At 41.5% G+C, this 23,648-nt stretch overlaps 1 protein-coding gene across 1 annotated transcript in view; it reads left to right on the top strand.

The window, feature by feature from the left end:
- CLSTN2 (calsyntenin 2) overlaps positions 1-23,648 on the top strand; it is a 908,802-nt gene that overhangs the window by 201,828 nt on the left and 683,326 nt on the right. The window contains exon 2 of the mRNA XM_084901767.1: positions 5,461-5,583. Within this exon, the coding sequence (XP_084757893.1) occupies positions 5,461-5,583 (123 nt within the window). The remainder of the gene's footprint in view (positions 1-5,460; positions 5,584-23,648) is intronic.

Here is a 23,648-nt window from a genome sequence, read left to right as displayed (position 1 = left end):
TCAGGCTCAAGGAGAGTTGTAAAAGTTGTGAAGAATTGAAGGAGTCAGTTCTGAAGTTATATCTGAATGGAGCAAAGCATGAACTGATTGGCTTCAGTCTCTTGGAACAAAAAGGGAAAACATGTGTCAGGGGAGGGAACTGATTAAATGAGAAATAACAGCTAATGATTATATGGCTTGTGTAGAGACAACTGATTAAATAAGAAATAACAGCTAATTATTTATCCAGGATCAACACCTATTGCTTCTCCCTGGAAAGGAGATGGTTCTCGAGGATTCCATGAAGCCAGGGTTTGGAAGTGTCTCTGGATGATTCTGTGCTTGCCAGTGAACCCTGGGTGATGTAGATGCTACCTATCTGTCCAGCCCCTTGTCTGGCTTTGTCCATCAAACTTTGTTCTCCAGCAAATGGGTCTGTTCACATTTCCCCCCACGGTGAACCAGGTGCTTTTCCTATTGGGCCTGTGTCTCTGCATGTTCCTCTGTCTGGGATTCTCCACATCCTTTATCGGACATTAATTCCTATTGCTCATGACTTAGAATCTACTTTTTCCAGGAAGTAATTCTGGATTACCATCTGGGTTGGTGCTTTTCCTCTCTTTTTCCATAGTACTCTGCTTTTCCTCTTCTTACTGGCCTCCTGTCATAGGTTATCACTATATGACTTCCTTATCATGGATCCCTCTCTAGTCTGAGAGTCCCTTGAGAATGAGGACTTTATTCTTGCCCCATATTAATTGAGGTATAATTCACACATAATAAAATTTTGGAATGTCAGATTGATAAGGTGGACAAAGGCAGACAAGTGTACCCATCACCACAATCAAGATGCAGGACAACAACAACAAAAAAGATACAGGACAGTTCCAGCATCTTAGAAAGTTCCCCTGTGCCCACTTACAAGCATACCCCGCCCCCAGGCCCTAGCAACTACTGATCCGTTATCTGTCCTTATCCTTTGGTATTTTTTAGAATGTCATATGAATGTCATCATACAGCATGTAGTCTTTTGTATCTGACTTCTTTCACTTCATTTCACCAGCAAAATGCTCTGGGTATTCATCCACTTTGTTGTATGAATCAATAGTTGATATATTGTGATGGCTGAATGTGTGTCCATTATAGGGACATACTGAAATTTGTTTATCTTTTCACTAGTTCATTTTAGTGTCCAGCTTGGCACTATTTTGAATCAAAATTCTACAAACATTTACATACAAGTCTTGTTGTGTAATTCTTGTTTTCAGTTCTCTTGGATAGATTCTAGGGCTAGAATTGCTGAGTCATTTTACAAGAAATTGCTAAACTATTTTCCAAAGTTCTAAAACATCTTCCAAAATGTCTTCTTTTACATTCTTACCAGCAAACGAATTAGTTACTTCACATCATCATCAGAACTTGGGATTGCCAGTCTTACTTTAACCATTTAGTGAGGGGTGCTGGTATTCCATGATGTGTTTGCATATCCTTGAAGACGAATGATATTGAGTATCTATTCATGTTCTTATTTGCTGATCATATATTTACTTTGGTAACAGGTCTTTTTTTTTTGCCATTTTTAACAGATTATTTGTCTTATTATTGAGCTGCAAGAGTTCTTTATATGCATGGGTAAAAATCTTTTAAGAGTTATGTTTTGCAAATATTTTCTTCCAGTCTGCAGTTTTAAAAATATTTTCTAAGTGTGATTTTTAAAAAATTAGATATTTATAATTTTTATGTATCAATTTTATCTTTCATGGTTCATGCTTATTTTGCCCCTTTAAATCTTTGCCTAACCAAATTTATTAAGATTTTTTTACTATGCTTTTTTTAATCATTTAACTCCTGTGTATAGGACCAAAATCCATGTAGAGATGATGTCTATATATGATTGTGCAGTAGGATTGAAAAAAGTAATTTTGGATATGGTTCTAATTTTTCCAGCAACATTTAATGGCAATACCATCCTTTTCCTTCATTGAATTATATTGGAAACTTTGTCGGAAATTAATTGGACATCCCCCCGAGGGGTCCCAGATTGGAGAGGGTGCAGGCTAGACTGAGGCAATCAATCGATGTTTTTCTCCCCCACCCTCTGACCTTCTTATCTCTTTAAAATCAATAAAAACATATCCTCAGTGAGGATAAAAACATATATGTCCTTATGTGAAGATTTAAAAATATATATATAATCAAAGCGGGAAAGACATGAGAACATTTTAGGAATGTTACATTCATATTTTCTAAAATGGGAACATTTAAATCATGCTGAGCCTCAGTTCCTATCTGCAAAATGAGATGCTAATAAAGTTGTGAGGATTAATTAATGCATGCAAAATGTCTAATATATGATAGGCATTCAAATAGCTGTAGTAGTGACAGGAGAAAAGAGAGGCAGGCTGTAGATAGAAGGAAAGAAACCCATTCCCACTAAAAGGGGGCGGGACCTCACCTTTAAGGTCTCTAATCACCTCTCCTGCAGACACTGTCGCTGCCCAGAGAGCAGATTGGTGGGTCTGAGTAATGGAACATTACAGTGTGTGCCCAGCCCATCTGAGTGACATGACAACCCCGTGAGTGGTGTTGTATTCCCCATTTTACAGGTGGGAGAGTAAAAAGTCTTTGTGGCCAACTGGTTTGCAAAGGACCAGCCCCGAAGTGGCTAAGTCGTGGCTGAAACCCAGCAACTGTGACTGGATTCTGTGGTCTGCCACTGAGCCAAGTGGCACAATGAATCTGAAATGCTGGGTGAGCTCCTGGCATATTCTCTGGCCATATTTCTAATAAATAGGCCCGTAGCTTTAATGAAAGGGGGGAAAAATATTATTTCTCTCAACAGCTGCAAATTATTTACATCGCATTTGTGGCGATGGCTAATAAAAAAGCAAAGGAGTGGGGACACCCCAGGTGGCTGTAATTATTTTGGGCCCATAATGAAGCACCGAATTAAATACCAACCAGTGAGCATGGATGAGTATGTGGCCCCTTTCAGACCTGCTTTAGACAGAGCCGCTGTCTGCCCTGGGAATGATTCAATCAGCAGAAATGGACACTAGTGGACAAGACCTGAGCATAGCAAGGCATAGGTCCCTGCCCCACTAAACTACCTCTGGGTTAGTTCATAAAAGCTGTGGAATAGGTGAGAAGGAGCACAAAGGTGGCTCAGGTTGAGGAACAAGAGCCATTGCAGTGAGGCCGTTCTCAAATCTAGAAGCTCTTGCTTTGCCATGTTTACTGAAAAATATGTATTAAAACACACACACACACACACACACACACACACACACACATATATCTATATGTATATGTATATGATATTAAAATGGGTGTTATATATTAGAATATGTATAACAATATGAATGTGTGTGTGTGTGCTTTTTGGATATGGAGTATGGAAGAGTTTTTGTTTTTCTCAACTATTGGTTATTAATGCTGTGGTCATCTTGGAAAGTCACACCCGTGGAAATAGTATCTTCATTGGTTTATAATAATCACATCTACCTCTCAGGTTGTCTTGTGGAGCATTATGTGTGTGATGACACTTTTATTTATTTTAAAAAATATATATTGTATTGATTTTTTTAACAGAGAAAGGGAGAGGATTAAAGAGTTAGAAACATCGATGAGAGAGGAACATCGATCAGTTGCCTCCTGCACTTCTCCTATTGGGGATGTGCCTGCAACCAAGGTACATGCCCTTGACTAGAATCAAACCTGAGACCCTTTAGTCCGCAGGCCAATGCTTTATCCACTGAGCCAAACCAGCTAGGGCTGATGACACTTATAAACTGTGAAGCAGGGGATGAGGTTTGGCATCAGGATCCTGTTGATTATTTTAGAGCTCCCTGTACCCGTTTTTTGTTTCTAAAGTACCTACTCTGCACCCGAGATTATGTGGGGAATAAAAGGTCAAACTGAGGCACTCAGAGTTGAGTAAACTGTTTAACATTTTAGAAAGGTCACTCAGGATGCCAGTGTGTAAAATTAGGGTGGGGCAAGACTTCTTACTTGAAAGCCAGTCATGGCTGCTATCTGGATAGGAGATAGTGCGGCCAGGACCAAATAAAGGTGATGGAGTTGGCAGAAATGGAATATTCATCAGTTACGCTTTTCACACAAGAATATTACACTACTAAGGGCACATCTCATTGTAATTGTGGACCCTTCATTAGTCACTGTTGACTGTAAGTGTCTTGTATTCATTTTCTAGAGCTGCCTTCACTAAGTACCACAGACTAGGTGGCTGAGGAAAACGGAAATGTACTGTCTCACAGTTCTAGAGGCCAGAAGTCTCAAACCAGCTTGTCAGCAGGGCCATACTTGCTCAGAACGCTATCTCCTGGCTGCTGGTGGCTTGACTTGTGACAGCACAACTCCAGTCTTCCCATTGCGCTCCCTGTACCCATGTCTATCTCTGTGCTGAAATGTTCCCTTTGTATAAGGACACCAGTCATTTTAGATTGGGTCTCCCCCTAATGACCTCATTGTAACTTGATTACCTCCAGAAAGACCCTATTTCCAAACAAGTCATAGTTCAAGGTACAGGGAGTTAGAACCCCAACCTATGTTTTTGGGGACACAATTCAACCAGTAATGTATATTTAATCTGTATTTTAAGTGTATTAATTGTTCATTAGATAATATATCATTTATCTAGTCCAGTGGTCGGCAAACCGCATGTGGCTCTTTGGCCCCTTGAGTGTTCTAAGGCCACTTCTTCAAAATAGACTCGCCCAGTCCGAAAACCAACTTCTGCACATGGGCCACAAAGTTTCAATTGCACTGTATGTGCATGCCTGCACATGGTATTTTGTGGAAGAGCCACACTCAAGTGGCTCGAGAGCCAAGGTTTGCCGGCCACTGATCTAGTCAATATATTGAAGAGAAACTTAAATTGTTGGATAATTTAGATAACACAGTCTTTAAATGATTAGGAAATATTCAAATGTTTGTTCTATCTTTATAGATATGTTGGTACTTATACATACATGTATGTATATGAAATGCAGTACCCATTTCTAATTGTGGGTCACGTTAGGCTGAAGTCAGAAATATGGTTAGACATTCTACCACAGAGACATATTCTGCTAGTCTGTTGATTGATCATGGACTTAAACTCTGAAACATCTATTAATAGATGGTAGTTGTGAGAATGGAAGCTTTTAATAAATTTTTGACAATTTCTATCAAAAAGAGAAATAATGGGGTTGTGATCAGGTAAACCATGACCTTTTACAGCCACAAACTGTGTTTGCATCTCGGTGCTGACCTTACTTTCTATGTGCCTGGAGTGAACTGTTGCACCTCTTTACTTCTCTGGAGCATCCATGGCTATAAAATGAGACTTAACATGCTTTAAGGTGGTTGAATGAGAGCCTAGGACTAGATACATATACAATATTAATGTTATTAATATTATTATTATGGATTACTTATTCAAATGATGATCTTAAATGTCAATCTTTTTTCCTCCCTTAGTCAACAAGCACAAGCCATGGATCGAGACATCGTATCATGGAGTCATTACTGAGAACAACGATACAGTCATTTTGGACCCGCCGCTGGTCGCTCTGGACAAAGATGCACCGGTTCCTTTCGCAGGTAAGGCGATGGCTTAGCCTGGCTGGGCTGGGCTCGTCGTGGAGATGAGCTGGGGACCTCACAAGGCCCAGGCTCCAGCTTTATAGCTGCTGTCTCTCTGCTGTGCGTCTTAGAGGTCAGCCTGCTATTCCAAAGCTGTCTGCCTCTTCTGATTTCTGGTGTGGATTCTGTGTCTCCATGTAGTTTTTGTCCTTGGTGTCACTTCCCATGCAAGATGCTTATTGATTCTTCTTCTGAGAGGTGGTGTATTGCTGAAGGGGTCCCTGGAAGTTGGAAAAGTTGGGCCAGTAAGTTCCATAGGGGAATCGTCTCTAGAAAGATGACCCACTACCCATATATCCTGGTCAGGTGAAAACTTGTAGCTCGGTAGATTGGCAAGAGCAAAGGGAAAGAAAAAAGGCTAGGAAATATTTGCTAAATGTAGGACAGAGCTGTGCCCTTGAGCTTCAAAGTGGGTATTGCGTTTGGAGGAGGAGCCCAAAGGCAGTGCCATTTCGCAGTGGGCAGCATGTGGGCAGAGAGCCTTCTCATTGTCTTCAAGCCTACGACTCCTTCCTCTCTGGCCTGCAAAGTCCAGGTCCCAGGTGGGGGGTGCGAAGAGTACGGCCATGTCTCATGTTTCCACCCATTTTTGGCAAAGAGAAGGGGATGGGTGATGGCAGGGGGTGGAGAGACTGAACAAAGAATTCCTGAAGATGCCTGCATCATGAGTAATATTGTTAACATTTTATAACTGTCAGGAGACAGACAGGAAATTTAATGAAGGTTTTCAAGATTTCTAGAAGATTGCTTTATGATAGATGGGTGCCGGGCTGAGGTTTTCACCATGATGAAGTCTATTTTTTCTGACAGTTTGTCTGCTACATTATGAGCTCCTTGGGCAGAAAAAAAAAATCGGTTCTTTTGCACTTTGAAGAGATAAGCTTTGTGAAGGGCCTTTTTTCATTACAGAATATTATAAAGTGAGGAGCGAGGGGAGGGTTAAATTGGGCAAATTCGGCCTTATGTGAAGATAAACCCATAGGCATTCTTGCAGAGCATGGGCGCTCTCAGAAGAAGGCTTTATCCTGATTTTATGTTGAATGATAACCACCTCGGCCACCTGCCTGTGGCTTCCATGGTGTGTGGAGTTGTTATTTCCATTCATCCTCCCGCCATCCTGAGTCTCAGTTCAACCAGATTCTATTGGGAAGGATAAATCCCACGTTGATTTTTCCACAAAAGACGAGGTGTCTTCCCCAACCCCTCTGCCAGCCTGAGACTTCCAACTCATCACTTTCTTGGACATAACTAAATGGTGTTGGGGTTAATCAGCAATTCTACAATCCCCGGAAATGAGATTTTCAAACAAACACGAGCAAAAAACACTTGGGTTAGGAACACGTTGGGTTTGGCATACACCGTGTGCTTAAAAAAATCAGACATAACCTTTAGCGATTGGGAGATTGAGCCTAAAAAAAGGAGGATCCTGGTTTATTTTGATGAATCAGGTCAGAATGCAGAGCCGAGTTGCGACTTCCCTCTCCAGACATGCCATGTGCTCCTGGCTCCCCCCACCTCTGCTACCCCACAGCCCTGTGCAGAGCTCCTTCCACCCAGCAGGCCCTCTCAGCCACCTTCCCATCCCATTGTGTGGTCCCTGTTTAAAACACAGGGGAGTAAACCAGTGACACTGTAAATGGTGAGCAAATGGGTGCTGTTAAGCCACGTTAGTGTAGTGAGGCTAGTTAGCTCTTTAAGGGATGTGAGGGGTGTGTCTGATTGTTATGTTTGCCCTCAGTGTAGCCTGTTTCATCATTTAGTGAGCTAGGAAATGAAAGTGGTTGAAAAACTGTCCCGCTGTCCATTGATATGCTTTCCAATGTACAGACCAAAATGGGGATGGGGAGGTGGGGGTGGGGGTGGAGTAGAACCATTTCAAGCGAATCTGATCTTTGAATGTTTGGATTTACAGAAGATCACTTACCTTCTTTGGGGGTAGGCCTCAAAGACAATTATCAGTTTTACCTGAAGCATCACCAAAGGCTTTCCTTAAATCACAAACCTACCAGATGCCATTAAACTTGAATTTGTGTTCAAACCATCGTATGTGCCCATGGATTTCCAGGCACGTCTCGAAATGAAGGTTTAACTTCTAAACTTAGCCCCGACTCGTTATTTTCATCTGAAGGCAATTTCTATATTACCCCTGATAGTTGCCGCTGTATTAAAAAAAAAAATCTTGCTTAATGCATCAAACTATAATCTTCTGAGCTCTTAAGAGCAAAAAATAAAGATGCTTTTTAAAATGGCCAGAGCTGTTTTTCTCCATGTTATTTATGATTAGCGCTAAGGTGGAACACAGGCACTAGCCATCCATCTATGCTGCAAGCGCTTATTTTAAAACATTTATCTTAAAAAGAAAAATACAGATTTATTTCAGATCCCTATCGTTCTCATAAAATTGGAAAATTCATATCTGCCAGCTCCATCACTCCATGAAGTCAACTGCAGCCTCTAGCCCCCTCTTCCCCCTTATCAACTGCTCTTGTATTCTGTCCCTTCCCACCCCTTTCCCACCGGTCTGCATTTCCAATTTAGCCTGTGAAGTGAGCTAGAAGCTTTGGGGGCGATGGCTCCATTTGTATTATTTTTGTTTATTTGTTTTTTCTTGTGATTTCCACTTCTCCCTTAGAAAAATTTCTATGTAGAGTGTCATTTGTTTAAATAAAAAAGCATGATTCCATTTTGTATATAAATGCAGGGATTTAAAATAATTTGTATTATGTAGCTCCAGATTTTGACAATAATAAGTGTTTATTGTAGGAAATGTGAAAAATATAGCAAAGCACCAAGGAAAGTATGAAAAATGTTTCCTTATCCCTAGAGCTTCTGTTAACATTTTAGTGTATTCCCTTCCACTCATTATTCTACTTTTTTCCTACTTTAGAATCAATATTATAATTTATTTTTTCCACTAAAAAATGAAAATACACCATTTAATTAAATACTGTTCTGCAGCTGATTAAGTGGATGAATGCCTTCCTATTAAATTAATATTCTATAATTTAAAATTCTTTTCTTCATCTTGAGATATAATCAACATATAACATTGTGTAAGTTTAAAGTATATAATGTATTGATTTGATAAGTATACTATTGTAAAATGATTAAACCATAGCCTTACCTAACACATCCATCACATCACATAATTACCACTATGTGTATGTGTTTGTGTGGTGAGAACATTTAAGATATTCTCTCTTAGCAATTTTCAAGTATCAAACTCAGTGTTGTTAACTATAGTCATCATGCTATGCATTAGATTCCCCAAACGTAGTCGTCTTATATCTGAACCTTTTCCCCCTTTGATCAACATCGCCCTATGTCCCCTACCCTCCTGGTCACCTCTATTTTACTTTTTTGTGTCTGTGAATTTGGCTTTCAAACCTGATTCCATTTATAAGTGAATCCACATATAAGTGATAACATATATGCGATATAAGTGATTCCACATAATAGTGATACCACATGTAAGTGATGCCATATAAAAGAACCTATATATAAGTGGCACCATGCAGTATTTGTCTATCTCTGTGGCTCATTTCACTGAGCATAATACCCTCAACGTGGTCCATCTATATTGTAACAAATGGCAGGATTTTCTTCTTTCTCTTGCCTGAATAGAATTCCATTGCATTCACATATACGCTGATATCCTTCCATCTGTGGGCAGGCACTTAGGCTGTTTTCATATCTTGGCTATTGGGAATAATGCTGCAGTGAAATTGGAGGAGCATTGATATCTGTTTGCTATCCTGATTTTATGGATTCTATGGTAGCTCTATAACTTTTTAAGGAACCTCCATACTATTTTCTTTAGTGGCTGTACAGTTTACATTCCCTTTAATGGTACACAAGCAAGTGATTTAGTGACAATATAATGGAATCACCAATTACAGGAGTCTTCATCTGTAAAATAATATAAGCTTTCCAGGGTTGCTGTGTGGATTAAATTTAGACTGTCTTTGATGCATGTTGTAGTGATTCAAGACGTAGACGTTTAATCAAGTTTAGTTTTCTTTTCTAGATACTTATCTCTGCCTGTCTCACAGATAAGACATCTGGATCACAGAGAGACCCTGACACTTGCTCAGCATCCCGGAGCAGGCCAGCTGTGGGGCTGCATCTCTCTACCTGCTCTGAGTCCCTTTTCCTTTTCCTATGTATGTATATATATTACCTTTGTACCTGCCCCACCTGATTAATGGAGGCACCGGCTCTTAATCAATGAGACTTCCCTCAGACCTCCGTTAAGTCCATCAGACCTGATTCAGTTCTCAACCCAGTGTCTGAGCCCAGTGGACATGACCTTCTAAAAGAATCAGATACAGATTGAGTGATAATGAAAAGTCTATCCACTGCATGGCAAAAAAAAAAAAAAAAAAAAAAAAGATAATGAAAGCAAATTGGGTACATTTTGAACTTATTAATTTCTACTTGAGCCCCACAGAGGCCTGTTAGGAAATTGTGGAGACTTTAAAATTGGAAGGAAATTAGACTGCTGCTCAGAGAAAATAGAACTATTCATTTGTCCACATTGGGTCGGTCTGGGCTTGTCTTTTGTGAAGACAGGGCTGCAGAGAATGAAACGCTTCATTGGCTGGCGTTTCGGGCTGGGTGCCTCTCCGAAGGCTGCCCAGGAAATTTCCTGGGACATGGTTTGGCCTGGCTTGATGGGCAGGTTGCAGCAGGAGGTGCTTTTTTCTGCATGATTAACTCCATCTGTCCTCGTTCTGCACATTTTTCTGCCCCCGTCTTGGGACCTGTCCAGGGCCCTTGTGTGTGCTTTGGCCCCACAGGTGCCTGATGGCATAGACTATCCCTGAGGGCTTGCAGCGCCATGGTTTCTCATGGTGAGAAGGGAATGCTGGTTGTGAACAGCTGGTTGACCAGATGCCCATGGTTTTACATTTAGGCTCTGCCATTGACTAGCTGTATGGCCCCAGATACATTACTGAACTCCTATGCAGATCAGTTTCCTCATACTTAAATAGGGAATAAACACAGTGCTTCTTCCCGGATTAATATGTGGGTTAAATAAGAAAAGAATGCAAAGTGCCAAAAGCACTTTCTGGAAGCCAGGAGCTGGCTGATATATCATAATTCTGATAATCTTCACAGTGATAATGGGATAATCAGAGGAATCATAGTTCTTATTACCAGCAATGAGCCACTGTGTTTTATTCATTTCAAATTGATTATAGCGATATGACTATAATCTGCAATAATGACATTAAGAAAAGGAGAAAAGTAACCGGAGTTTGATCTAAAGGCTTGATACAGTCACCCATTGGCTTGATGCAATCGCCATCAAGCTATGTTGCCTAGATTGCTGGGTTGTGTGGCAATGTGGTGACAGTCAGTTAAGTAAAGTAGGGGAAACTCGTTTGTGACTTGTGCAAACCTCTATAAATATTTGGAAATAAATTTCCTTATATTTTACCTATAATTTTTCCCTGTGGAATAATTTATTAGTTGCAAGATATACTTTTAGATTACTGCAAACCACATGTCCTTTTATTAATGAACACACACATGTACACACACAGAGACACACATATGTGTGCCAGTTGCTGCACACACAATATTGCATCCCAGTCTCACACCAACCCTGTGAAACAGGCAGGCCAGTGATTCTGTTTTGCAAATGAGAACATTGAGACTTAGAGAGAAATTAAGTGACTGTTCTAGCTGAGAATGGATCAGCTCTGTCCCTCAGTTACAGACCCTCCATCTCCAAATCCTGCCTTCTTTCTCCCTCACCAATTGCCCCGTGTGTGTGAGACATAGCTCATTGGCATTAGAAGACTTATATGTACCTGGATATAGAGTTAAAGAATGGTGAATCCCATTTTAAGTTCCCTTTTAAGTTCTTTTCCCATCTTTCTAATTATGTCAGGAAGAAAGGTGCAGTGTGGGATGTTCCGGAAGTCTTCAACACTTCTCAAACACTTGTTAATCTCTCTTATTGACAAAAAGGCAAGCTCAGTCTCATAACATTCCATACAGCATCCAGCTAGAGTTTTAATATTCTGCTGTATTTTGCTTAGGGTACTTTCTACTTGAGGCAAGTATTGCTGGCATTTCAGTATTCTCTTTTAAATAAATTCATTTGAAAATTTTTTTAAAACCCCCATTTAGAGAATAAGGTAAGAGAATACATGTTTAGGTAGTTTGTGGCAGTGGCAAAAACCATAAAAGAGGTCTATGACTGAGTTCCATGTGGGAGACAATAGACTAACCACATCTGGGCCTCACTCTCCCGTCCAGCAATCTCAGGACCACCTTCCTGGACCCAGCCTTCTTCTGTCTGGCCTGCCTCGTGGCCCTCTGAGTGCTGATCCTGGCAGCAGAGGAGCCATCTCTATCAGCCTCCCAGCAAATGTGTCCTGCTTTGTGTTAGGGATCATTCTGAGGACCAGAGGCAGGGTGCTCCCTGGTATCCCATGCTGCTCTCTGCGCATTCACTGGGCCTCAGAGGCCACGCCATAGCAGGGCCTGCAGAGAATCAGGTTCAGACCTGGGCACTGTCTTGGACCCCTCACCTCTCAACATTTTTGAGTTTTGTGTTGTTGTTTTTTTGAATCAAGAATAAATGGGAAGCAGGAAGACATGAGCAAGTGTCTATTCATTCATGTACATGTGAAAATTACTAAGAAGAATACAGAATAAAACAAAATCAACCCTCACTTCTAAAACCCTGCTAGATTTTTTTTTGTTCATATATAGATCATAGTTCTTATTAATTTGGATCAAAGGATATATGGCCCAGAGTCTTTGTGTTTTCACTTCCATAGGTATGTTCCCAGCTGACTAGAACATATTCAAAAATATTACTGCGGTGTAGCCATAATTATACATCATATAGTTGTATCACAGTTTATTTAACCATTTCACTATTTTTGTATATTTAGATTGTTTGCAATATTTTTTCCATTTTTAGAAATCATTCTGCCATAAGCAACTTTGAGATATCTTTCTCATACAAATATGGGAGTCAATATTTTATGTTTATGATTTAATTCAAAGATAGTGAGTAAACAAATGTGTTCTATTTTCAGTGACAAATTAGATTGTGTTGTTGAATGTTTTTGTTGATATGATCTGTGATTGCCCAATTTTTGAGCAGATGGTGAGGTTCAGATTAGACAGGGAAGTGAGAACCAGACTCGGCGCCCACACCTGTTTGCGGCCTGAGGTGGAGCCCTCAGTCCCGGCTCTGCAGGCTTCAGGCTGCAGCCTATGACGAATGCTCCCCGTCACTATGGTGACTGTGACCTAAGGGCTTCCAGCTGTAGGCAAGATTCGATTTGAGAACTCATCGAAGTAATACAGAAGTTTCTTTAAAGCTGAACAATATCGCCCTACGCCCGTGGTCGAGAAACTGCAGCTCGTGAGCCACATGCAGCTCTTTGGCCCCTTGAGTGTGGCTCTTCCACAAAATATTATACCACGGCCTGGGCGAGTCCATTTTGAAGAAGTGGCATAGAAGAAGTTTAAGTTTAAAAAATTGGCTCTCAAAAGAAATTTCAATCATTGTACTGATGATATTTGGCTCAGATGACTAATGAGTTTGCTGACCACTGCCCTAGCCAGATTGGCTCAGGGGATAGGGTGTCTGCCCCACAGACTGAAAGATCCCAGGTTCGATTCTGGTCAAGGGCATGTACCTCAATTGCAGGCTCAACCCTCAGTCCTGGTCAGGGCATGTGTGGGAAACAACTAATCTATGTGTTTCTCTCACATCGATGTTTCTCTTTCTGTCTCTTCTCCTCCCTCCCACTTTCCACTTTTTCTGAGAATTGACGGAAAAACATCATTGTGCGAGGATTAACCAAAAACAAAATAAAACAAAAAAAAAACAAAAAGCCTACAACAAAAAACAAAAAATGTTGAGGGGTGAGGGCACAACAACCAGTAAGGAAGTCAGAAGACTCGGTCAGGTTGGTGCTGTCATCTTTGGGGAGGGTGACAATGAAAGTTTCCGGTTTTAGTCTCTAGGATCAACAAGGTGTTTTGGACCACACGTATGGTCCTGATGCTGCTGGTGCTGCAGGGCCTGCCAGAAGACTTGGAGAAAGAAAGACCTGCCATATCCATAACTCTGGAATTAGAGTATTAGTTTGGCTTAAATTCCTTGGTTGTCTTCTGCCAGCTTGGCAGCTGCCAGCCTCCACACTGAATGTATGGTGTTAGGGGCGTATTTGGGCCCCTTTCTTGGTTACCCCACCACGGGCATTGCATTCACTCCACTGTTTCCCTTTCACATTGTATGCTCCTTCCTCTGTGTGTTGATGGCCAACCAGGTCAGGAAGCAGATCTCAGCCCCGTTTAGGTGGACAGGGGTCATGCACATAAATTCTGGGCTCCAGGAGCCTGGGACACAAAACCCTTGCCTTGCTGAGAAGAGAAAAAAGCCTTTCTCCAGCCATGGAGTAGGTAGGTAGCCACTCTCTAGGGTGGAGCTACCCTGCTGGAAGGAGAATAGGGAGCTTCCTAGGTTTGTGGTCTTGGCCTTGAATTTTTTCTCACAACTGTAAAAAAACCCCTTCCAAATCTCTCTTCTCATAAAGTATCCTCTTTCCTGGCTCTCAGAGTTCCTGACGCTGTCTGCCTGCATTGGCCTTTTGTTGTTGTTGATTTTAATTTCTCTCATGTTGAAGGTCATGTGTATTTTTGCTGCAAGGCAGCTTAGCCTTGGTCAGTGTAGAATGGCCCATCTCATCTGAAGGATTCCACTGTTTGCCTCTCTTCCATCATGATCAGGCTTAGTCCTGGCATCCCAAGCTCCCTGTGGGAGTCTGGTTGAAAGGGTTCTTTGGCAACAGCTGTAGTCTTTTCAAGTATGCTCCTGCAAGCTGCTCCTGTGTCAGTGGCCAGGCGCTAAGGGGATGCACGCTATGGGATGGCTGGAGGAGAGATTAAGAGCACAGAGGGAGGAGGCAGAAGCAAGAGGTGACCAGGCAAGAAAAAGAAGAGGGTGAGGGTCCTAGGTAAATACCCATAGCAGGACCTGGGCTCCAGGGTCTGAATGGGGGTCGGAGGCTATTCACCAGTGACCCTGGCCTTCTTAGTGAGAAGACTCTGGTGAGGCCCTGCTCCAGGTCAAACGAATGTTTAAGGAAGAACCAGTGTTGATTTGTGGGCCTTTCTCTATCAATTAGGCTGAAGAGTCAGGTGCATTCAGGAAGTTGAACCAGTATGGTTTGCCTTTGACTAAAAGTTCCTTGGGATGCGATCAACCAAGAAGGTCCTGGTTACCAGTGGGAGCTGGTCACCCCAACAGGAGGGAAGTGGAGTTTTATGTTAGAAAGCTTGAGTGGTGGCTCTAAGAGGAAGCTTGAGTGGTGGAATTTCCACCCTTGAATGTAGGAATTTCCATTCTTCTGAGATTCTGAGTTAATTGCCCTCAAAGTGGTTCCCCCATTGTGAGGGTGATTCTGTTGCCTAGGAACGGTTTCCCAGTCCATGGTTCTCTACTGTTCCCTGTTCACCACCGTTCACTTTTGCCATCTCCTGGTTCTGCTCCGTCCCACAGTGCTGGACTCCGCAGGAGTGGGCACAGTGCTCCTGAGGTCAGGGTCTGGGCTTTGCTCCATGGGAACACTTAGCTTCATTCATCTTCCTGTCAGTGTCCCTGACTCTGCAGTATGAGCAAGAAGACAAAGGGGTCAGACTTAGAACTCCACAGTCTGGGCTCCTCATACAGAGCAACAGGAAAAACAAAAATGAAGAAAAAAGCCAAAAGCAGCCCCACCATTTCCCCCCGACTATTGGAGATAGAACAGAAGACACAGACACCCGTCAGGCTCCGAGCTTGAGGGCATCCCAGGGTCTCAGGGACTCCACATCCATGGCCTTATTGACAACTGAGGTACATACATGGTTATGGTACTTTCCCACTCACTGGCCCCGGTGGTTGAATTTCAGGCCACATGACCGAGCTCCCTTGCCCAATTGGGACTGGACCTGAGGTGGGCACCTGACTCAAGGTGGTGGTCAAAGAAATGGCTAGTTATAGACTGGGACTTGCTCCCTGGATAGAAAAGAGCACGTAGACCCATTGGCTTCCTGTTTGCATGCTGAGGGGCCACGTTGGAGGTTGGGGGATGCTGATGGAGCTTCTGTGACATGTACAGATCAAAGTTTCGCTTGGTCAGCAGGCTGAGGATGGCACCTGTCCCAGAGAGAAGCTGATGTGCCCGGAGGGAATAGAGTGAGTGGTCTCTCACTGTGGCCCCCGTTCCTAAGTAGTCCTGGTGATCTTGGATTTGCACAAAATCATCCTCATGGCTGTATTTGTATATTCACTCTCTTTCCTGACAGGGCTGGTATGTCACTATCCTTGGAAACCCAAGAGACCAAATGAAAAATCACCTATTATGGTTTTCAATATTGAAGGCGTGGTGCATTGTTTGAGCTTAGGGAGAAAAAAAAATCCCAAGGAATTTCAGATAAGGGGGCAGCATAGAAAAGAATGAACTGGGAATCTGAAAGCATCAGGGGAATCCTGTTGCAAAGCTGTAACTGGAGATCATCACAGTGAAATCAATGGTAATTGAAAACCAGCTCCGATTGTCCGTAATTAGATCATTTAATAGCCAAGCTTGGACACATTAATGCCGACTCAAATCCCTTCTCCAGACGCCTTTTTCACGACGTATGACAGTGGCCATATTGAGTGCGCCTGGAATCAGACCTCATCACAAATATTAATTATGAACAAGCGTTTATAAGGTCAGTGGTTTTACTTTAATAGGAATTTGGGGCCTATGAATGCAAGTCCGAAATGTCTTAGACTCGTTTGAGAATCCAAATCAAAGAACAGGAGTACAGGCAAGCAATTATAGTTTATTCTGCTTGGCACCGGGTCCGGCGCGAGATCAGCGAGTACCTTGGCATGAGTTCAGAGCTCAATTTTATTATCTTGTAGCTGCCTGTAATCACAGATGAGGCATCAAAGGCCAGCTGTCCCCCATGAACCTTGACAGTCTATATAAACTAATTACTTTTTTATGAGCCATCCTTTCAGAGGTTTGGAGAGAGGGCCTATCAAGCCAAGTTCAGGATAACCCACAAACTTTAAAAATTATTATTATTTGTCGAAGTTCCAGCTGAGTGTCATGTTCAATGACATCCCTTGCAATGGTTGACTTGGGCGATCATGGGCTTCATTAAAATATAATATTTTGGGGGAAGGTGAATCCCAGTGTGGCCTGAGTGTTTTCTGCATATTGATGATACTAATAGCAAAATTTCAAGGGCAAGGAAGAAAAAAAAAAAAGTAATTTGGAAAGTGAGGGCACATTAGCAAAAGCCCCTCTCTTGGCTCACCAGGTCGTGGACTTCGGGGTAGAAATTTTGCACTGTTTGCCGGTAAGTCTGATGCACAAAGAACACCCGTTGGCCCTTGCCCTTTTTTGTATATGTCTCTTAGAATCAGTCCTAAGGAGGCGAAATGACAAATATAACATTCGCTATCTCTCCACTTGGGCCACCCAGTGGGCCACCTTTCCTGGCATTGTTCCTGTCACCTTTGGTGTGGGCCCTGGGCTGTCCCCTCTGCCTCACAGCCTTCCCCACTCCAGCCTCCCATGTGGTGGGCTGGCCATGCCATCTGAGATGTATTTCTATGTCAACCTCTGCCACTTGGTGCTCCATCCTGCCTGCCTCCGGATGCTCATTACTCTGATGCTGTCTCAGTGGTTCACCCAGATGCTGACAGCCCCTGGGTCAGCCCGGGCAGTAGGGCACTGATCTTCGCTGACCCCCTTCATCGTCTCTCTGCCAGCCAGGAGGAAGTGGCCTTCCTCTCTTCTGGCCCACACTTGCTCAGGGATGCCCATAGAAACGTCAAGGAGTACAAATGCTGAATGATATGGCAGTTGCATGCTGAGTTTTTTAAATAAACTGCTAAGCTTTTTTTGTGACTGTACCATTCCCCCCCTCTCCCCCCCGCCCCTGCAATGTATGAGAGATCCAGTCTCTTTGCAGCCTAGCTGGCATTTGATGAGTTACTATTTATTATTATAGTCATTCAGATAGATATGAAGTGTTATCTCATTATAGGTTTAATTTGCATTTTTTTAATGGCTAATGATGTTGAATATCTTTTCATGTGCTTATTTGCCATGTGGATATCCTCTTGCATGAATTGCTTTTTATGCCTTTTGTCCATTATCTAATTGGGTTGTTTATGGGGTTTATTGTTGAGTTTTGAGAGGTCTACACATATTCTAAGTATGAGTGCTTTGTCAGCTATCTGGTTTATAAATATTTTCTCCCATTAATTAGTTTGTCTTTTCATCCTTTTACCAGGTTTTTTTCTCAGAGCAAAAGTTTTAAATTTTGATAAAGTCCAATTAACTTTCTATGGATTGTGTTATATTTTAGTGCATAATCCATTTGTAGTTAATTTTTGTAAAAGATGAGACACAGGTTGAGATTGTTTTGTGTGTGTTTTGTTTTGCCATTGGAGGTTTAATTGCTTCCACACCATTTATTAAGAAGTTTATCTTTCTTCCATTGAATTGCTTTTTCACCTTATCTAAAAGCAGTTGGGCCTGGTTGTTTGGATCCATTTCTGGGTTCTCTTTTCTGTTCCATAAATCTATATTTCTACTACCCCATCAATTCTACACATTCATGTTTACCGTAGGTATATAGTAAGTCTTAAAATCGGGTAAAGGAATTGTTCTTTTTTTTTTTTTTTCAAAACTGTTTAAACTACACTAGTTCTGTTAATTTTCCATATAAATTTTGGAATAATTTTGTCTATAGTTACAAAAACTCCTGCTGATATTTTGATAGGAATTGAGTTAAATTTGTTCATCAATTTGGGGATAATTGACATCTTTAGTTGAGTCTTCCAATCCATAAATAGTTTGTCTCTCTATTTATTTCCATTTTCTTTGATTTCCCAAATTAGTATTGTGGAGGTTGTACAATATAAATCCTGCACAAGTTTTGTTAGATTTATACACAAATAGTTTTTCTTTTAGTTACTGAAAATTATGCTGTATTTTTAATTTTGTTGTTCATTATATTTACTCACATTTTTGCTTGTGTTCTTTCCTGGTGTTTAAGGTTCCTTCTTTTACACTTCTTTTCTGTTTCAAAATTTTTCTTTAGTCATTTTTTTCAAAATAGTTCTTCTAGTGACAAATTCTCTTAGTTTTCTTTTATCTGAGAATGTCTTGATTTCCCCTTCATCCATAAAGTAAAATTTTTTCTGGATATATGATTCTGTGTTGACAATTTTTTTTTTCAATGCTTAAAAAATATTGTGCCCTTCGCTTTGGCTTCCTTGATTTTCCTGTTAAAAATCCATTGTCATTCTGGTTGCTTTCAATATGTTTCTGTGTTTTTAATTTTTAGAAGTTTATTTTATCTTTTTAAATATATTTTATTGATTTTTCTTACAGAGAGGAAGGGAGAGGGATAGAGAGCTAGAAACATCGATGAGAGAGAAACATCAACCAGCTGCCTCTTGCACACCCCCTCCTGGGGATGTGCCCGCAACCAAGGTACATGCCCTTGACCGGAATCGAACCTGGGACCTTTCAGTCCGCAGACCGATGCTCTACCGCGGAGCCAAACCGGTTTCGGCTAATTTTCAGAAGTTAAAGGTGGTATAAAGCTTACCATGGACTTTTTAAAATTTATCCTGTTTGATATTCACGTGACTTCTCGATTCTTTAGGTTTGTGTCTCTTGTCAAAGAATGGGGACTTTTCTGCCATTATTTCTTCGAGTGTTTTTTTCAGCACCGCTCCCCCCCCCCCCCCCTTCCAGGACTCCAATGACATGGATATTAGATATTTTCTTATAGTGCCACGGATCCCTGAAGTTATTTTGTCTGTTTGTTTCTAATTTATTTTCCCTCTCTGGTTCAGATTGGGCATTTCTGCTTTTTTGTTTGTTTGTTTTTGTTTCTCTTCTAGTTCATGTATTCTTTCCTCCATTCTGCTGAATAGTCCATCCACTGATCCTTTTACTTGTTATGTTTTTTAGCTCTGGAATTTCCTTTTTTATTTTTACCTTTTGTTTCTTTACTGGGATTTTTCCTAATTCCTTGCTTATGCTTTCTATTTTTTTATTTTTCTTTTTGGAGGAGGTTACTTATACATGTGCATAATGGACAATTCAAGCACTTTTTATCATGACTATTTGGTTTTCTGACATTGCTTCATCGAGGCAATGGGTAGGCACCACCTCCTTACTGCCAGCTGGAGGTAAAACTCCAGGTTTTCTCCTGGCTTCCATTGATACCTGAGGGGGCCCTCCTGTTATTGCTAGGTGGGGAGATGGACTTATTATACCTTACTGGGCAATGGTGAGCATCCTGACTTTCTACTAATTTTATTCTGATACCTGTAGTGAGCAGGGCAGAGAGTTCCTCATTACTGCCAGGTGAGGGTGGTCATATAAGCTCCCCATGTGGTCTCCACTGACCCTGTGAGAGGGGTCCTCATTTCTGGCCATTGGGGATGAAAATCTCAACTCCCCACTTGATTTTCTGTAACATCACCTCAGCTATGGGTTTGCAGTACCTTATTAGACAGCCTTATGAATGTGTAGGTGGAGGCTCCCTTCTAAGTCTTTTTTGGCATATACAAGGGCGAGGCCAGAATTGCTAACGCTGTGTTTATCTGAGTAGAGTGGCTGTTGCCTAAAAGTTATCTGTCTTCTTCTGCTACACTTTTTCTTTGGTTAGAGAGAACAACCTTTTCTTTGGGGCTTTTTTGGTTTTGTCTGAACCTGTTGGCATTTATGAGTTGCTATCTTCTTCAGCTCCAAGTTTAGAATATATGAAGCAAACACACACACACACACACACACACACACACACACACCACAGGAAACTCACCACTATGTCGTTTCTCAGGTTCCTAGCTCCTTTACCAGTTTACCTTCTCTCCAACTTTAAGTCTTTTTATGTTTGTCTTATATGTCTTGTCTAGGACTTTTAGTTGTATTTAGTGGGAAGAGTAAGTTAAAATTTAAGTTTTTATTTGTAAGTGTAAGTCCAAAGCTGCTAGGTCTTGTCATTTTCAAAAGAAGCCAGCAATCCAGAATTGTGTGTGAAATTTCAAATTAAAAAAAAAAGTAATTAATTTTATCTATAAAGTGCTGTGTAAGACAGACAATCCATAGATTAAAATAACTGCTGACTGAATTTGGCCCCAGCTCACTAGCTTGAGACCTCTCGTTTAAGCTATCCAGGCAGTGAGGGATGAAGGTTTGTATACTGACAAAGAGGGCTTTTGCCCTACCCCACATTTGTTTATTTATTCGTAAGACATTATTGAGCGTCTATGGGTGTGGAGTACAGTGGTGAATGAGACAGACAAGGGCTTCTTACGATGGCGCTTTCATGAATACGCCCTTCTGTAGTGGCCTCATGATGGAGAAGTTTTCAGAAGCAGATGCAACTCTATGTGCAGTTCTGTAGGTAAACCTTCTTTCTGATGGTTGTTCCCAGCAGATTTCCTCCAGAATCCGGAGTCATCTTTCTTGTTATCTAAGACGAATGCCTGAGGAAAGTTCTGTTAGCTCTGGTGACGCTAGAAAAGGGAATAGGTTCCTCTTAGCTTCATCTGAGCACCCTGACCTGGCAGCTGGCCGTTGTCTAAGATAGAAGAGATTTCCCCAAACCTCGTGGTGGGGGAAAGCAGGGGTAAAAATACAGAGTTCCACTAATGAGAGTCAAGGAAATCAGAGGAAATCTGGATGTAGGGTTTGCACATGAGTTACCATTGCTTGGACAGATCCTGGAGATGAGAGTGAAGGTCACGGGCAGCTGTCTCAGCAGGGACTTGCCAGAGGTTGGAATGGAATGGGTAACACTTGGCATTTTCAGGGGAAAAGGAGACAGGGATAGACCTAAGAAGTCACCAACACAAATTCCTTTGAGTCTTTTTGGGCATTAAGATGGGTATGAAAAGATCAGTCCTAGCTCTGATGATACATATGATGTCTTCATATCCCCTGGAATCCCAACCAGCCTGGACCCCCATAGAGGGGCGTACATAAAGAGAGACAACCTGAACACAAGGGCTGTTCCTTCTCGTAAATTGTACAGTATTGGGTTTCTGCACACAGATTTTATGGTAAACCCAAAGTTTGAAAACCACAGAATTGAACTTTCTGTTTATAGTCATATTGGAACATTATCTGTGATCACAACAGCCACATAACTATTTTGTTATGAAAAAATTACTTCTCTCCTTTTACTCTCAGACCTTTCCCATCTCTAAACCTTGAAATCTTCAGAGGTCTTTGGCAATTCCACATTTTTATGAGTTTGGCTATAAAAGAAGTTGACTTACTCAGCTAGGAACAGGATGATAAATACTAATTGAATTTTACTTTGCAGAATCCTGCAGCTGGAGATAAGGAAGCTTAGAGACATGACAAAAACAAACAAATAGCATCCAGTTTGTTTCCCTGCACAGCAAATACAATCCTGCCTTTCCTCCAAAGTGAGAAGACCTCTGTCTCAGCTCACGGCTGCCCAGGTAGCTGTCCCAGCTATGAAATAACTGTTCAGTGGCATTTACAGCAAACTGCAGCCAGGTGAACGAGCTTGCTGGAAACAGACTGGTGTCAGACTATCACATGTCATAAAAATATTTTTTTTAAAAAATGGCAGCTGCCAGCCTACTGTGTGCCTGGGACTTACCAGTAAACATGCATAGCTTTATTTACTTTCGCTGGTTACATGGGCTTGAAAATTGACACTAGTTTTACTTTACAAACTCAGGCTCAGAAAGCTAAGTGACTTGCTGAAATCACACGCCAGGTAAATGGTAGAGCCAGAATTCACATAGACCAGCATCATGCATTCAGATAATTGGTTCTCAATTGTCTTCCCCTTCAGAAGACACTTAATAAGGTTGAGAGACTGTTTTTTGTTTTGTTTTTGTTTTTTCCTTAATAGAATGGAAGGTTGCTATGGCATCTATTGGCTAAAGACCTGGGATACTGCTAAACAGCCTACCATAGACATGTCAGCTTACCCACACCAAAGAGTTATCTGATCCAAAATGTCAATACTGTTGAGATTGAGAAGCCCTGGTCTAGAAGGTAGGGGGCCTCAGTTTTAGTTTCTATTCTGTACTAGCTGACAATGTCACCTTGGGAAAATTGTTTTCTCTCCTGGAGCTGTTTTCTCATGTGTAAGTCAAGGGGCTAGAGTATTAGACTGGATTATCTCTAAGGCATTTCCACCTTTAATACCCTATGGGTCCTGGGAAACTTCAGAATTGCATCTGTGAGTGTTGAAGTGGTCTCAGAAGTGCCCGTGGATTATACTGAAGCTTTCAGCAAAAGTATGGAGAGTTTTGGAAGGCATCAATACATTATAGAATAAGGATAGATGGGGGCACTTTATGCATTCTGCAATAGAAAGAATGTCTTTACGTTATATTGTATCTGTGCCATCTGGTCTTAGTTCATGGTCTTACTACCTTTTGACTTCTTACCATAATTAAGTTGCCCATTCTGAGCCAGCCAGCAGTTGCATCTCCATGGGCTGGATCAGCTGGGTGTTTCATAGTGTTTTGCTACCTTTGGGGAAGGCAGACCAGCGAACAGAGGGACTAAGATACTTGTGTTTGTATATGGACACACAGGTTCTAGTAATCAGAACAGCTGAACCCTCATCACAGGGAGACCACATAAGCCTTACCATGGCTTCATTCTGCTGGGTCAGCCCTGTCAACCAGGGGGTTTGAGGAAAACAATTACTCAAAGGTCAAAAATAACTCCTTGGCTGATAAATCACACACACACACACACACACACACACACACACACACACACAAGCACACACACAAGCCCACAACCATATAGATTAACCCACACATTGCCAATAAACTAACTCAATTATTTCATTTATGTTTTCTGAGAATTTAACTTCATCTAGTATGTTTTTTAGAAGGGGGCTCATTTATTGTCAGTGTTCCAAATGTACAAAACAATTAGTAAATAATCCCTACCTCAATTTCCCCCACACCCAAA

This window comes from Pipistrellus hanaki (assembly GCF_964339955.1).
Source record: "Pipistrellus hanaki genome assembly, chromosome: 13".
Taxonomy (NCBI): domain Eukaryota; kingdom Metazoa; phylum Chordata; class Mammalia; order Chiroptera; family Vespertilionidae; genus Pipistrellus; species Pipistrellus hanaki.
The sequence above is the reverse complement of the archived record's forward strand: the minus strand, read 5'-3'. Positions and strand labels throughout refer to the sequence as shown.